This window comes from Oncorhynchus gorbuscha, linkage group LG03 (assembly GCF_021184085.1).
Source record: "Oncorhynchus gorbuscha isolate QuinsamMale2020 ecotype Even-year linkage group LG03, OgorEven_v1.0, whole genome shotgun sequence".
NCBI lineage: Eukaryota > Metazoa > Chordata > Actinopteri > Salmoniformes > Salmonidae > Oncorhynchus > Oncorhynchus gorbuscha.
In genome coordinates, this window is record NC_060175.1 from 27443027 (window position 1) to 27457485 (window position 14459).

A 14459-nucleotide genomic window follows, 5' to 3' on the forward strand; every position below is an offset into this window, starting at 1 on the left:
CCCACATGTAGTGACATGGTCACCCACAAAGTAGCTAAATGCGCTATAATTCTACTCTACTTCTTTTAACTTCAACATAAATGGTAAATTGTTTGTAAAACTTCTGTGTGCTCGACTGACCACCTTGGTCACATTATCTCAGAGATGGACACATTAGGAAACTGAAGTATTATTAGAACTGGGTCATATTCATTAGGGCAAACCGTAGCGAAACATTTTTTTTATTTTTTAAAGTCTTACGTGACCCTGTTCAAGGCCCTTTTAGAATATGCAGTAAGTTTGAGTCAAGACACAGGTGTATTCTAGACTGTGCTTTATTATTGAGCTAAGCTGAGACGCATCATTCATTAAAATTACAAAAGAGTCCAGGGACCAGAGAAGAGATGAGGGCGGGAGCCTAAAGCGCATTAATCAATGAGAAGCCTACCTCATCAGACATGGCAAAGCTCAACACGTAACATTCAATTCCCCATCCCCTTCATGTGCTGAAATTGTCTTCAGAATACCTTTGAATCCATTGAAGAAGTAAATGTGATTCTCCTAAGAACACTAGCTTGTAGGAATAAACCCTTGATAACAGCATTGAAGGTAGACTAAATGATCAGAAATTTAGTAACAATATTTGATGAAATAGTGCAGTTTTTGATGGGTGTTTTACCCTGGATAGAACTGAACACTTGTACAACACCAGAGCTCTAGAAAACATTAAAAAGAAAGTTAACATGATTAATACAGAACTCCTAACACCTCAAAATAAGGTACACATTGTATGTGGGATTTATAATTATTTTAATTGTATTATCCCATATTGTATTATCCCATATTTTGAAGTGTTACAAGAGCTTAGACAGTCAACAACAGAGCAGTGTTGAAACAGCAAAGGTCCATTCAAATTGTTGAACACATTCACAGCTAACAAGGTTTTGATGTTTTTCTGGAAAGGTTTAGTTGTATTTATTTACATTTTGAAACAGTAAATTGCCATGTTATTGTCATTGCAGCCTATAGGCTGCCACGTTTAGCTGAATTCTCAATTTGTAATATAATAATAATAATATATGCCATTTAGCAGACGCTTTTATCCAAAGCGACTTACAGTCATGTGTGCATACATTCTACGTATGGGTGGTCCCGGGGATCGAACCCACTACCCGCTTGTAACGCCACTACCCTGGCGTTACAAGCGCCATGCTCTACCAACTGAGCTACATTATGTGAACATTTACAAATATACCGCAATTTGAATGGACTTATAAGCAATAATCATCTAGGAAGATTGAACAGTTGACATACATTGAAATAAATGTGGGTAATGTGTGTTATGATAAAGTAGAACAGTAGAGCTCTGATATTGAATAAAACAGCATCACAAATGGAAAAAGAACAGTGGAAAAACCTCAGATTACTTAAAACAATTGTCAAATATGAGCATAATCTCTATTTCTCAGTTAACTGTTGGAGTCGTGATCCTGTAGACAATAACAGTAGTCAACAATGTACCACAATGTAGGCCTATACGTGAATATAAAAAACTATTTGGTCACATACCAACTCATAAAAAAAATAATGCCATGAAATCATGCATATCGTATCGTTTGTAAACAGAAGTAATAAATACATAAATAAATCAATTAAAGACACCCCAAAATACTTGTATAAAAAGGTCAATGCATGTCTATGCTCTTAACTGAGTTCAATGCTCTCCCTGACTTTTCTGGTTAAATGCCTAGGTCAGGTCCTACAGTTGTACCATATCCCTATGGACTCTTTTTAAAAACCTGTTTTCGTTCATCTTTTTTAAGTATTTAAAGTTGAATTTTTATTCAGTCCTTGTAGATAGAAGTAAAATTCCTATAAAATATGCAAACCTATGTACAGAGGAAAACAGCAACAAAAGCATTTACAGTATATTCATCGGTTTATGTATATATTTATAGATATTTATATTCAAACTTCTGTTTGTTTCTCATTTGTTTTTTAAACCACTGTTCTCTCGATGTATATGTAAACAGTTGCAGCTGAAAGTTAGAGCTTGTGAAAGAGGTGCTCAATTCCAGTCATTCCTCTGTCTTCATTTGCTCGATTAGAAAACATTGGGATAGGTCTAAGAAACGCACTAATAGATCTATAGCCTATTTGAAGGGCTAAGGGAGTTTCCATGCTATTGCTGACACCTATCCAGTACTCTCAGGTCTTGGAGTTCGGGTTGAAACTAAGCAGAGAGAGGGGAGCAAGCAGGGAAATAAGACAAAACAGAACAAAATGGCGAGTAAGGGTTGAATTTCAAGGGGAAAGTATACATGAAAGGAGAGAGAGGGTGAGCTGAGTAAAAGCTGGTATGGAGAGAAGTGAAGGCCTCTTTTCTAAAGGAGAGGTGAAACACATTGAAGTGACTTAGGATTCAAATCCTAACTTTAGATGCTCATAAAACTTTGAATTTCAAGTATATCATAAATTGATCGATGCCAATGGGAATATCTCAAGAGCTCAAGATAGGGTTGACCCTTGATAAATAATGGGGAGAGGTGTTTTAGAAACACTTGACTTGACAAACCCAACAAAATATGGAAGTGTCAAGGAGAGTTTTAGGCCTGTTTGCATCGGGGGGGGGACAGGGTGAGATGGACCTTGTTGCAGGGATGTAGTAGAGGCTAGTTGCAGGTAAAAACCGTTTTGATATGATGTTTAGCAGTTATGCACCTAGTGCGCTAAATTAACACTGTTAGCATTGGCGTTGGGATCTGCCTGGCAGTCTCGATTGGCGTTCAGTGTTTACCCACCTTTTATTTACCACTACATTCTTGTCTGTTAGGAAAGGTTAGACGCTGGCACTGGAATGGTGTGGCGAGAAACAGTTACAGAGCTCAATATAACAATGGCTGAATTGGCGCTGGCTGTTCACATAAAAAAATACTTCCTGGTTTCTTTGTGTACAGTAGAAAAAACACTTTTCTAGGTCTGCAATTTGTTTTAACATCATGAAACTTCACAAATATCCTATAACCATACAATTTGCAATGTCAGGCATTTAACCTCTTTTCATCAATTTAATTTAGATCAAACCTAATGGAACCCAGCCTCAACGTTTTTTATACTCGCACAGCATTTCCAAGCACTCCCTTTAGTTAGTACCTGTTCTAGCGGAGAGTACATAATGCCTACTTTGATAGAAAGTGTAATGACAAATAAACATCACAATTAGTCTGTGATTGTCCGAGTACTTAATGCTAGTCCAAGTAGTTCATGGTACTTTATGGATGTTTGAGAGGACATTGATGGTCTTAACATCTGAACGATTTGTTAGCTTTGACATGCTTTACTGCTAAAGCTCTCTATGGAGATGTGAAATGACATGACTGATGCGACTGCAGTATTGACATCATCGTAGTGCGTTGGCTGCTTGCAGTAGTGTTATGAGTAGGGTTGCAAAATTCCTGGAACATTCAATAAATTCCCTGGTTTTCCAGGAATCCTGTTTGGAGGATTCTGGATGTCCTGCTTATTCCCTCCTTATTCCAGGAAAACTAGGAAATGTATCGAAAGTTCCAAGAATTTTGCAACCCTAGTTTTGAGAGCACAGTGCTTGATGGCAGATTCTGCAGGTGACAAGGCACACCTGTGGTGACAGCCCATACGCCAAATGCACTTACTTATTGAATGCAATTAAGAGAGCGAAAAGGTCATGGTATTAATTTATTTTGGTTAAAGTTTCAAAGAGCACACTTAGTTTGTACATGTTCAAGTTTGTGTAGTGTACTGTGAAGTTAAAAAGATAGGTTTGGAATCGAGTTGAAGATGTTTGTCCTTTACCTCTAATATTAATTTAGCCTTATTTTCTCTTTGAGCCTGCTACTGAGAAGTAGCTTTTTTGCATTTTCAAATTGTATGTACACTTAAATATGTGAATATTCACACCAGTGGAGGCTGCTGAGGGGAGGACAGCTCATAATAATGGCTGGAACGGAGGAATTAAATGGCATCAAACACATGGAAACCATGCCATTACCATGAGCCCATCCTCCCCAATTAAGGTACCACCATCCTCCTGTGCTTCACACATATATTTAGGAATACGTGTGTATCAGCATGTATAGTTTTTCAGAGAGAGGAATGACTGCAGTTTTGGGAGCTGCCAGATTTGCGCCTCATCCTAAGCACAGCAGTGTTTCAAACTCCAGCTAAAATCTACAAAAAAATTACAACATAGTCAATAGCCGTTCTATATACAGACACACATACATAAAATATGTGCATATAAATACATATCTTATTTTGATTAATATCTTTATCCATATATACTGTATATATGTGTATATATATATATATATGAATACATTAGCTTTGTGTGTTATACTAATACAGTACCAGTCAAAAGTTTGGACACACCTGTAGTAACCAAAAAAGTGTTTCACAAATCAAAATATATTTTATATTTTATATTCTTCAAAGTAGCCACCCTTTTCCTTGATGACAGCTTTGCACACTCTTGGCATTCTCTCAACAAGCTCCATAAGGAATACTTTTCCAACTGTCTTGAATGAGTTGCCACAAGCTGAGAACTTGTTTGCTTTTCTTTCACTGTTCACTCAATTGGGTTGCTGGTCAGTGATTGTGGAGGCTAGATCATCTGATGCAACACTCCATTCTCCTTCTTGGTCAAATAGCCCTTACACAACCTGGAGGTGTGTTTTCGGTCATTGTCCTGTTGAAAAACAAATGATAGTCCCACTAAGCAAAAACCAGATGGGATGGTATATCGCTGCAGACTGCTGTAGCCATGCTGGTTAAGTGTGCCTTGAATTCTAAATAAATTACTGACAGTGTCACCAGCAAAGCACCCGCAAACCATCACACCTCCTCCTCCATGCTTCATGGTGGGAACCACACATGCGGCGATCATCCGTTCAACTACTCTGTGTCTCACAAAGACACGGCGGTTGGAACCAAAAATCAGACCAAAGGACAGATTTCCACCCGTCTAATGTCCATTGCTCGTGTTTCTTGGCCCAAGTAAGTCTCTTCTTTTTATTGGTGTCCTTTAGTAGTGGTTTCTTTGCAGCAATTTGACTACGAAGGCCTGATTCACACACACTCCTTTGAACAGCTGATGTTGAGATATGTCTGTTGCTTGAACTCTGTGAAGCATTTATTTGGGCTGCAATCTGAGGTGCAATTAACTCTAATGAACTTATCCTCACTTTCCTGGGGCTGTCCTCATGAGACAGGTTCATTATAGTGCATGATGGTTTTTGCGTCTGCACTTGAAGAAACTTTGAAAGTCCTTGACATTTCCTGAATTGACTGACCTTCATGCCTTGAAGTAATGATGGACTTTTGTTTCTCTTTGCTTATTTGAGCTGTTCTTGCCATAATATAGACTTGGGCTATCTTCTGTATACCACCCCTACCTTGTCACAACACAACTGATTGGCTCAACGCATTAAGAAGGAATGAAATTCCACAAATTTACTTTTAACAAGGCGCACCAGTTAATTGAAATATATTCCAGGTGACTACCTCATGAAGCTGGTTGAGAGAATGCCAAGAGTGCAAAGCTGTCATCAATACAAAGGGTGGCTACTTTGAAGAATCTCAAATATAACATATTTGGTTACTACTTGATTCCAAATGTGTTATTTCATAGTTTTGATGTCATCACTATTATTCTGAAATATAGAAAATAGTAAGAATAAAGAAAAACCCTACAGTGAGTAGGTGTGTCCAAACTTTTGACTGGTACTGTATATGTACTGCAAATATAAACAGGTTCATATATTTCAAAACATTATTATGTTGTTTTAACTATGAGGTTAGGATTTCATGTTAGAAAAGGTAAGGCTGCAATATGGAACAAACCTTCCCATGCACTCTCCATTTCATCCCCCAAGAGAAAATGAGAAGGGGGGGAAAACATTAACATTTTGAATAGTTAATTGTAAACTAGTGAAGTGAGCGACCCCATCGGTCATCGGAAATAGTTTTGGCTGTATTCAAAAAGCATATCAGCAATATATATGTATGTATACATGTATTGTGTGTGTGTGGGTATATATATATACACACACACACACACACACTGTACACCTTTTAAATGAAACTCTTTAATCGGTTAACAGCGATTTAAAAGAGATACAGTGGTATGAGTATATTAATAGAGCTACAAGTCCTCAGCAATAAAAATGTTTGGTCTTTTGGTCCCTAAAACAACTAAGGAATGACAGGTAAGACTCCCTGGAGACCGTTGCTCTGGCTCTCCTTGCCAACGGTGTCCCCTGGAAACAAACAGGCACTCCAAGCTAAAGATGAAATATCGCTTTCCCTACAAAGTTCTCTTTCTTCCGAGAAACATTTTTTTTTTGTTTCTAGTCCTGTAAAATTGTTCTTTAAAAAGTTGTTTCCCCATACCCAAACACATTTACATAGAGATATCCTATGGCATTCCCCCATAAAGTATTTTTCAAAGTTGGTTTAATTCTTGGAACTCTTATTATCCATGTTTCCTCCATCCTGTTCTGTGTTTTTTTACATTTAGAATTCCTCACTTGTGGTCCTGTAAGGTAGCTGTCGTTCAGGTGTGGTTAGGTAGAGAGAGAGAGGGGAGGCGATAAAGACAGTTGGATCCCTGGAGCTACCCAGGCCTGCAGGAGTTTTCTCTTGAGGTCCAAAAGGTACATCCAACAGAATTTTCTGTTACTTGGTCATCTATTTGTTCATGTTCAGCCCAGTATCTGATCCAGTTTCATACCAGCCTCAAAGAATACCTGTGTCCCGGTGATCCGTCAGTTCAATGGCGTTGTTCATGTAATCAACATATGTTCCAGCTCAACAAAAACCTGGAAAATTGAGAATACTGTCCTTTACTCATTGCTAACAGTAAAATCAGATCTATGCATAGTCACTTTAATAACTCTACCCAAATATTACATCAACTAACCGGTGCCCCCGCACATTGACTCTTTACTCTGGATAAGAGCGTCTGCTAAATGACTTAAATGTTAAATGTAAATGTTACCGGTACCCCCCTGTATATAGACTCGCTATTGCTATTTTACTGCTGCCCTTTAATTGCTTTTTATTTCGTATTCTTATCTGTATTTTTTAAAACTGCATTGTTGGTTAGGGGCTCGTAGGTAAGCATTTCACTGTAAGTATGCGACTAATACAATTTGATTTGATTTGAGATTGCTCTATATGCCCCAGCAAAACATATTTTCACAGTCAAATCAAATATATTCTAATTTGTTTGAACTGTATATATGTAATTAAATAAATTAAAATGTACTATATATATATATGTCAACAAATATTATATACTGTATATGCTAATTAATTTAAATATACACATGTTAAATATTATATGCCTTCATAAAGTATTCATACCGTTGACTTATTCCTCTATACATTTGGTTGTTGATCATTTTTGTTTTCAAGTTTTGCCATAGATTTTCAAGATGATTTTAAGTTAAAACTAACTAGGCCACTCAGGAACATTCAATGTCATCTTGGTAAGCAACTGCAATGTATATTTGGCCATGTGTTTTAGGTTATTGCCCTGCTGAAAGGTGAATTTGTCTCCCAGTGTCTATTGAAAAGCAGACTGAACCAGGTTTTCCTCTAGGATTTTGCCTGTGCTTAGCTCCATTGATTTATTTTTTATTCTGAAAAACTCCCCAGTCCTTAATGATTGCAAGCATACCCATAACATGATGCAGCCACCACTATGCTTGAAAATATGGAGTGGTACTCCGTAATGTATTGTTTTGGATTTGCCCCAAACATAATGCTTTGTATTCAGGAGATAAAGGTAATTTCTTCACCACTTTTTTTTCAGTTTTACTTGAGTGCCTTATTGCAAACAGGATGCATGTTTTGGAATTATTTTATTCTGCACAAGCTACATTCTTTTCACTCTGTCAATTAGGTTAGTATTGTGAAGTAACTGCAATGTTGTTGCTCAATCTAAGTTTTCTATCACAGACAAACTCTTAACTGTTTTAAAATCACCATTGGCCTCATGGTGAAATCCCTGAGCAGTTTCCTTCCTCTCCGGCAACTGAGTTAGAGTTTGCAACTTATAATGTGACTTGTTAAGCACATTTGTATTATTGAACTCATTTAGGCTTGACATAACAAAGGGGTTGAATACTTATTGACTCAAGACATTTCAGCTTTTCATTTTAATAAAAAATATATAATTTTGAAAAAACAATTCCACTTTGACATTATGGGGTATCGTGTATAGGCCAGTGACACACAATCTCAATGTAATCTATTTTAAATTCAGGCTCTAACACAAAACCTGTAAAAAGTCAAGGGGTGTGAATACTTTCTGAAGACACTGTATTCTATAATTTAGGGGGTCTAATTGCGGGCGACTACTCACCTGTGTTTCCCTGTGTGCAGCATCTGCCTTATCCCCCAGGGCAGGGGTGGCTAGGAGTGGCTAGTAGGGGCGGTTGGCGTCCTTCGGCCTCTTGAGCTGCACCTTGAGTCTCTTCATGCCGATCTGAAAGCCGTTCATTGACTGGATGGCAGCCTGGGCACTACTTGGGTTGTCGAAGCTCACAAATCCTGGGGGATGGGTCGCAGAAAGAGAGATGGAGAGACCAAAAGATGGAAATATATATAGCGTGAGAGAAGAGGGACGGAGTTAGATAAGTGCAAGACCAAAGAAAGGACCGTATGAGTGACAGTTGGGAGGTTTATGAAAGGGTAGCATGAGATGGAAAGGAAGACGGAATACAGGATGAGCGGAGTGGTCAGATCAAAGCTACTTCAGATTAAGTCGATTACATGATTTCTTTATTTTGCCACATTTGTAACACACACATACCTTAACTTGAATGAATACTGGACTTCATCGTACAATCAATATAGCACATTTCCTGCCATAGCCATTCAGATTATCAGAATGCAATTTTTATATCTCAGTTTGCAACACTTTAAAAACACGTGGTATCACTTCATTTACAATTCTCTTACAATACCATCGTGTGGACTTAACATATAATGCATGTTAAAGTTACTATACATTAGACACAGTTTGACACAACATCAAATAATCATTAACAAGCCTAACGGCATGCAATAGAAACACAACACTAGGTCACTCAACTCAAGGGTATTAACCATAGAATTAGAACATATAGAACAGACATCACTCGTCGAAACGGCACTTTAGTTTTTATCGGCAATATTTATGACTCAATCTGCAAAACATCCCCCAGTGAATGAATAAATATCTATTTAATTCTGCCTCTGTTAAAAGGCCCATGAAAATTATTCATAGACTATGTTACACTAAATAGTACAATGTCCATTCCAGATGTTGTAAATCTATGGTGGAGACTACTCAATGAATGTGTTTCGCTAGTCCTGTCATGGGTATCATCATAGAGAGAGTGTTTAAGGGTTAACACTGCTAGAACTCCACGTAATTTAATTGTCATAAACCTATCATTAGCATATAACAGCAGTCATGATACGTCCGTTTATGCTGCAATACATTCCTGGTAGCGTTCAGTGATATGCCAACTAACCATTAACACTTCCTATGGATACCCTCTTCATAATGCATACTGTATTGTATTATGCATACCTCATACAGTATGGCATTAGAAATGTGTTTATAAGGTATTATGAAGAGGATATTCATAGAAAGTATTATGACCATGTCTGCTTTCTCAGCTTGTTGACGCTCTAGTCTAAATGATTAAAGCCATGTCATGTATCATATGTTGTCATAACCTGACATAAACCATTATGACAACTTATAACATCTGCTCTGTCATTCTAATGAGCATAAGGATCTCTTAATGATGCAGTTACAGGTGTTTTCTACCCCTAAATCCATTGCATTTTCAGTGCCATGAGAAAGTATTTGCCCCCTTTCTGATGTTCTCTATTTTTGATATTATTGACACTGGATGTTATTAGATCTTCAACCAAAACCTAATATTAGATAAAGAGAACCTGAGTGAACAAATATGATACGTATTTTTTTATTTATTTAATTAACAAAGTTATGCAACACCTAATGCCTCTATGTGGAAAAAGTAATTGCCATCTTACACTCTTTAATTGGTTGTGACACCTTTAGCTTCAATGACTGCAACTAAATGCTTCCTGTAATTATTGATCAGTTCCTCACATCGCTGTGGATGAATTTTGTCCCACTCTTCCATGCAGAACTGCTTTAACTCAGCGAAATTTGTGGGTTTTCGAGCATAAACTGCTTGTTTCAGGTCCTGCCACAACATCTCAATTGGGTAGAAATGTAATGCTTTTCAGCCATTCTGATCTAGACTTGCTTGTGTGTTTTAGATCATTGTCTTGCTGCAGGACCCAGCTGCGCTTCAGCTTTAACTCATGTCTGGCCTGACATTCTCCTGTAGAATTCTGGTACAGAGCATAATTCATGGTTCCTTCAAGTCATCCAGGTCCTGAGGCAGTAAATATCCCTAAACCATCACACTACCACCACCATGCTCGGTCATTGGTATGAGGTTCTTACTGTGGAATGCAGTGTTTGGTTTTCGCCAGAGATAACGGGACCCATGTCATCCAAAAAGTTTATTAAATAAATGACAGAAATGTTATTTTTGTGTTATTCGTTCACTCACGTTTCCTTTATCTAATATTAGGTTTTTACTGAAGAGCTGATAACATTTTGTCAGAAATATTCAAAAATAGGAAAAAAAACAAAGGGGGCAAATACTTTTTCAGGGCACTGTAACAGAAGACCCGCAAGACATATTCACTCCCGCCTGGGCCATGAATTTTCAAGCAACTATATCATTTACAATGTCTCTTTTCAATGTTTTCTAAAAAAGAATGTGAAAGAATAATAAGGATAATAATGAAGAATAAATCATCTTTACAGGTGTTTTATCATTTTTACCCACCAAAGCATTTACTTTGGTTTGTCGCCCGATCCACAAACACTTTGGAGGAGATGACATTACCGAAAGGCAGGAACATCTGCATCAGCTCGCCATCCCCAAACTCCTGAGGGAGGTGGTAGATGAACAGGTTACAGCCCTCCGGCCCTGCACAGAGACAGAGAGGAAGGATGGGATGGTGGAGAGAAAGGAGAGGGGAGGGGGAAAGAGAGGAGGGGAGACAAAGGAAAGGAGAGGGTGGGGTGGCATCGGGGAGAGGAGAGGGGTTGCGGCAGGGGAGAGAGAGGAAAGGAGAGAGGGTGGGGTGGCATCGGGGAGAGGAGAGGGGTTGCGGCAGGGGAGAGAGAGGAAAGGGGTGGGATGGAAGAGGGGGTTAATACAAAGGAGTGAGAGGTGGTGGTATAAAGGGGGGAAGACCAATCAACATGATGATGCAAGTAAACTGGTACATAATATGATATCAGAAAGACTATGTAGAACAAGTTCTGGAGTCAGATGATGCCCCATAGGGGGCTCTGGTCAAAAGTAGTGCACTATAAAGGGAATAGGGTGCCATTTGGGATGCAAAATGATTCCCATATGTTTCATCTACACTCCACAGGGGGGAGCCAGAGTCCCAAGCCTATGTCATCCATCACACAGGTCATTGAGTTCTCCCTCCACATCGGCTGATTACAGCAAGTCTACCATTATGCATCTCTCTCACTTGCTTTCTTCCAGAACAAAAGAAAACACAGAACATTGGCATTTCCCAAAGTATATACATGTTAAATCGCCGGTGCTGCTGGTGACAAAGAAAGGAAGCTATTGAGGTGCACCCCTCATGTAACATTGAGGCATACTGCATGGAAATGCTATGAAAGGGACAGTTTATTTGCTAGTAGTGTATGAGCCTGGAAACAAGCAAAAAATACCAGCCACTTTAACACTTTTATCAGATTGGCAAAGATCAGGGTTGGTCTGTGTGTGTGCCTCACCTTCTCTCTGCTGTTGTGGGATGATGGGAGGAGGCTGGGGAAAGGCCTGGCTGATCTGGCCATATGCAGCAGGGTAGGCTGCTAAGACACACACATACATAAGCAGATCAGATAACACTCAAAGGCTGGAGAGCTGAGCGCACACACCTACATACCCACTCATACCCACTTATACACACACAAATGTATTTGATAAGACGCTAAGTCTAATGTTTTTACACACACACCTACATATCAGATTATGCATACACACACACCATGTGAGAGTGACATACCTGCATACTGCTGGACTCCTGTGTAAGCCTGCTGTAGGTGATCTGCTGCAGTGGGACTCTGAGCTGTTGAGTCGAAGAGAAGGAGAGAGAGAGTGAAAGGACAAGAAGAGTAGGAAAAAACAGTAAGAATGGGAAGAGGCAATGAAAAAAGGAGGGAAAGAGAGAGGGAGATATGAAACGGTTAGAGAGGGAGATTTGAAACGTTTAGAGAGGGAGATTTGAAACGGTTAGAGAGGGAGATTTGAAACGGTTAGAGAGGGAGGTATGAAACGGTTAGAGAGGGAGATATGAAACGGTTAGAGAGGGAGATATGAAACGGTTAGAGGGAGATATGAAACGGTTCGAGAGGGAGGTATGAAACGGTTAGAGAGGGAGATATGAAACGGTTAGAGAGGGAGATATGAAACGGTTCGAGAGGGAGGTATGAAACGGTTAGAGAGGGAGATATGAAACGGTTAGAGAGGGAGATATGAAACGGTTAGAGAGGGAGATATGAAACGGTTAGAGAGGGAGATATGAAACGGTTAGAGAGGGAGATATGAAACGGTTAGAGAGGGAGATATGAAGGAGTCAATGTGTGCTTTGTTTGAGCGTGAATGGCAATTTAACTTAATCTCTCACCATTTTCTCTCAAACAACTGGGCAAAAAGGACAGTCTGGGACTGGCTATATTTCTACACATACAGACACCAATTTGAACAGTTTTAATGACCAGATTGACCACTATAACACGCCGAGATTCATGTAGATCCACCCCCTCCGCACAAGAACTCCTGGCACTATAGGACATTCTTGTGTGGTGCACATTTTTGGACCAAAACATGTTACAGACACACAGTGAATTGGAAATATTACACCTCAATAATAACCAACACCAATACCATGCCACTCCACACACTCATCAGAACCACACTGTCACACACATGCATGTAAACACACCCACATTTCCACCATGAAGCACCACACACTCAGACACACACACACACACACACACAGGGGGAGAAAGGCTTGAGGATGGGGTGAATGGGTACCTTCAGAGAGAGAAGAGAGGAAGCAGCCACACACACACAGGGGGAGAAAGGCTTGAGGATGGGGTGAATGGGTACCTTCAGAGAGAGAAGAGAGGAAGCACCACACACTCAGACACACACACACACACACACAGGGGGAGAAAGGCTTGAGGATGGGGTGAATGGGTACCTTCAGAGAGAGAAGAGAGGAAGCACCACACACACACAGGGGGAGAAAGGCTTGAGGATGGGGTGAATGGGTACCTTCAGAGAGAGAAGAGAGGAAGCACCACACACACACAGGGGGAGAAAGGCTTGAGGATGGGGTGAATGGGTACCTTCAGAGAGAGAAGAGAGGAAGCACCACACACACACAGGGGGAGAAAGGCTTGAGGATGGGGTGAATGGGTACCTTCAGAGAGAGAAGAGAGGAAGCACCACACACACACAGGGGAGAAAGGCTTGAGGATGGGGTGAATGGGTACCTTCAGAGAGAGAAGAGAGGAAGCACCACACACACACAGGGGGAGAAAGGCTTGAGGATGGGGTGAATGGGTACCTTCAGAGAGAGAAGAGAGGAAGCACCACACACACACAGGGGGAGAAAGGCTTGAGGATGGGGTGAATGGGTACCTTCAGAGAGAGAAGAGGAGGGGGGAGAAAGCACCACACACACACAGGGGAGAAAGGCTTGAGGATGGGGTGAATGGGTACCTTCAGAGAGAGAAGAGAGGAAGCACCACACACACACAGGGGGAGAAAGGCTTGAGGATGGGGGTAATGGGTACCTTCAGAGAGAGAAGAGAGGAAGCACCACACACACACAGGGGGAGAAAGGCTTGAGGATGGGGGTAATGGGTACCTTCAGAGAGAGAAGAGAGGAAGCACCACACACACACAGGGGGAGAAAGGCTTGAGGATGGGGTGAATGGGTACCTTCAGAGAGAGAAGAGAGGAAGCACCACACACACACAGGGGGAGAAAGGCTTGAGGATGGGGTAATGGGTACCTTCAGAGAGAGAAGAGAGGAAGCACCACACACACACAGGGGGAGAAAGGCTTGAGGATGGGGTGAATGGGTACCTTCAGAGAGAGAAGAGAGGAAGCACCACACACACACAGGGGGAGAAAGGCTTGAGGATGGGGTGAATGGGTACCTTCAGAGAGAGAAGAGAGGAAGCACCACACACACACAGGGGGAGAAAGGCTTGAGGATGGGGGTAATGGGTACCTTCAGAGAGAGAAGAGAGGAAGCACCACACACACACAGGGGGAGAAAGGCTTGAGGATGGGGGT

General features: G+C 40.4%; 1 protein-coding gene across 5 annotated transcripts in view; it reads right to left on the reverse strand.

The window, feature by feature from the left end:
• Positions 1-5636: 5636 nt before the first annotated feature.
• LOC124030079 (CUGBP Elav-like family member 4) overlaps positions 5637-14459 on the reverse strand; it is a 132453-nt gene continuing 123630 nt past the window's right edge. For 3 of the 5 annotated variants that reach the window (XM_046341587.1, XM_046341593.1, XM_046341582.1), the window contains exons 10-14: positions 12154-12216; positions 11879-11959; positions 10905-11048; positions 8384-8571; positions 5637-6833 (exon numbers count right to left, since the gene is read on the reverse strand). In XM_046341587.1, the coding sequence (XP_046197543.1) occupies positions 8444-8571; positions 10905-11048; positions 11879-11959; positions 12154-12216 (416 nt within the window). In that variant the 3' untranslated portion in view covers positions 5637-6833; positions 8384-8443. The remainder of the gene's footprint in view (positions 6834-8383; positions 8572-10904; positions 11049-11878; positions 11960-12153; positions 12217-14459) is intronic. The other 2 variants (XM_046341600.1, XM_046341583.1) reach the window with 1 other exon arrangement.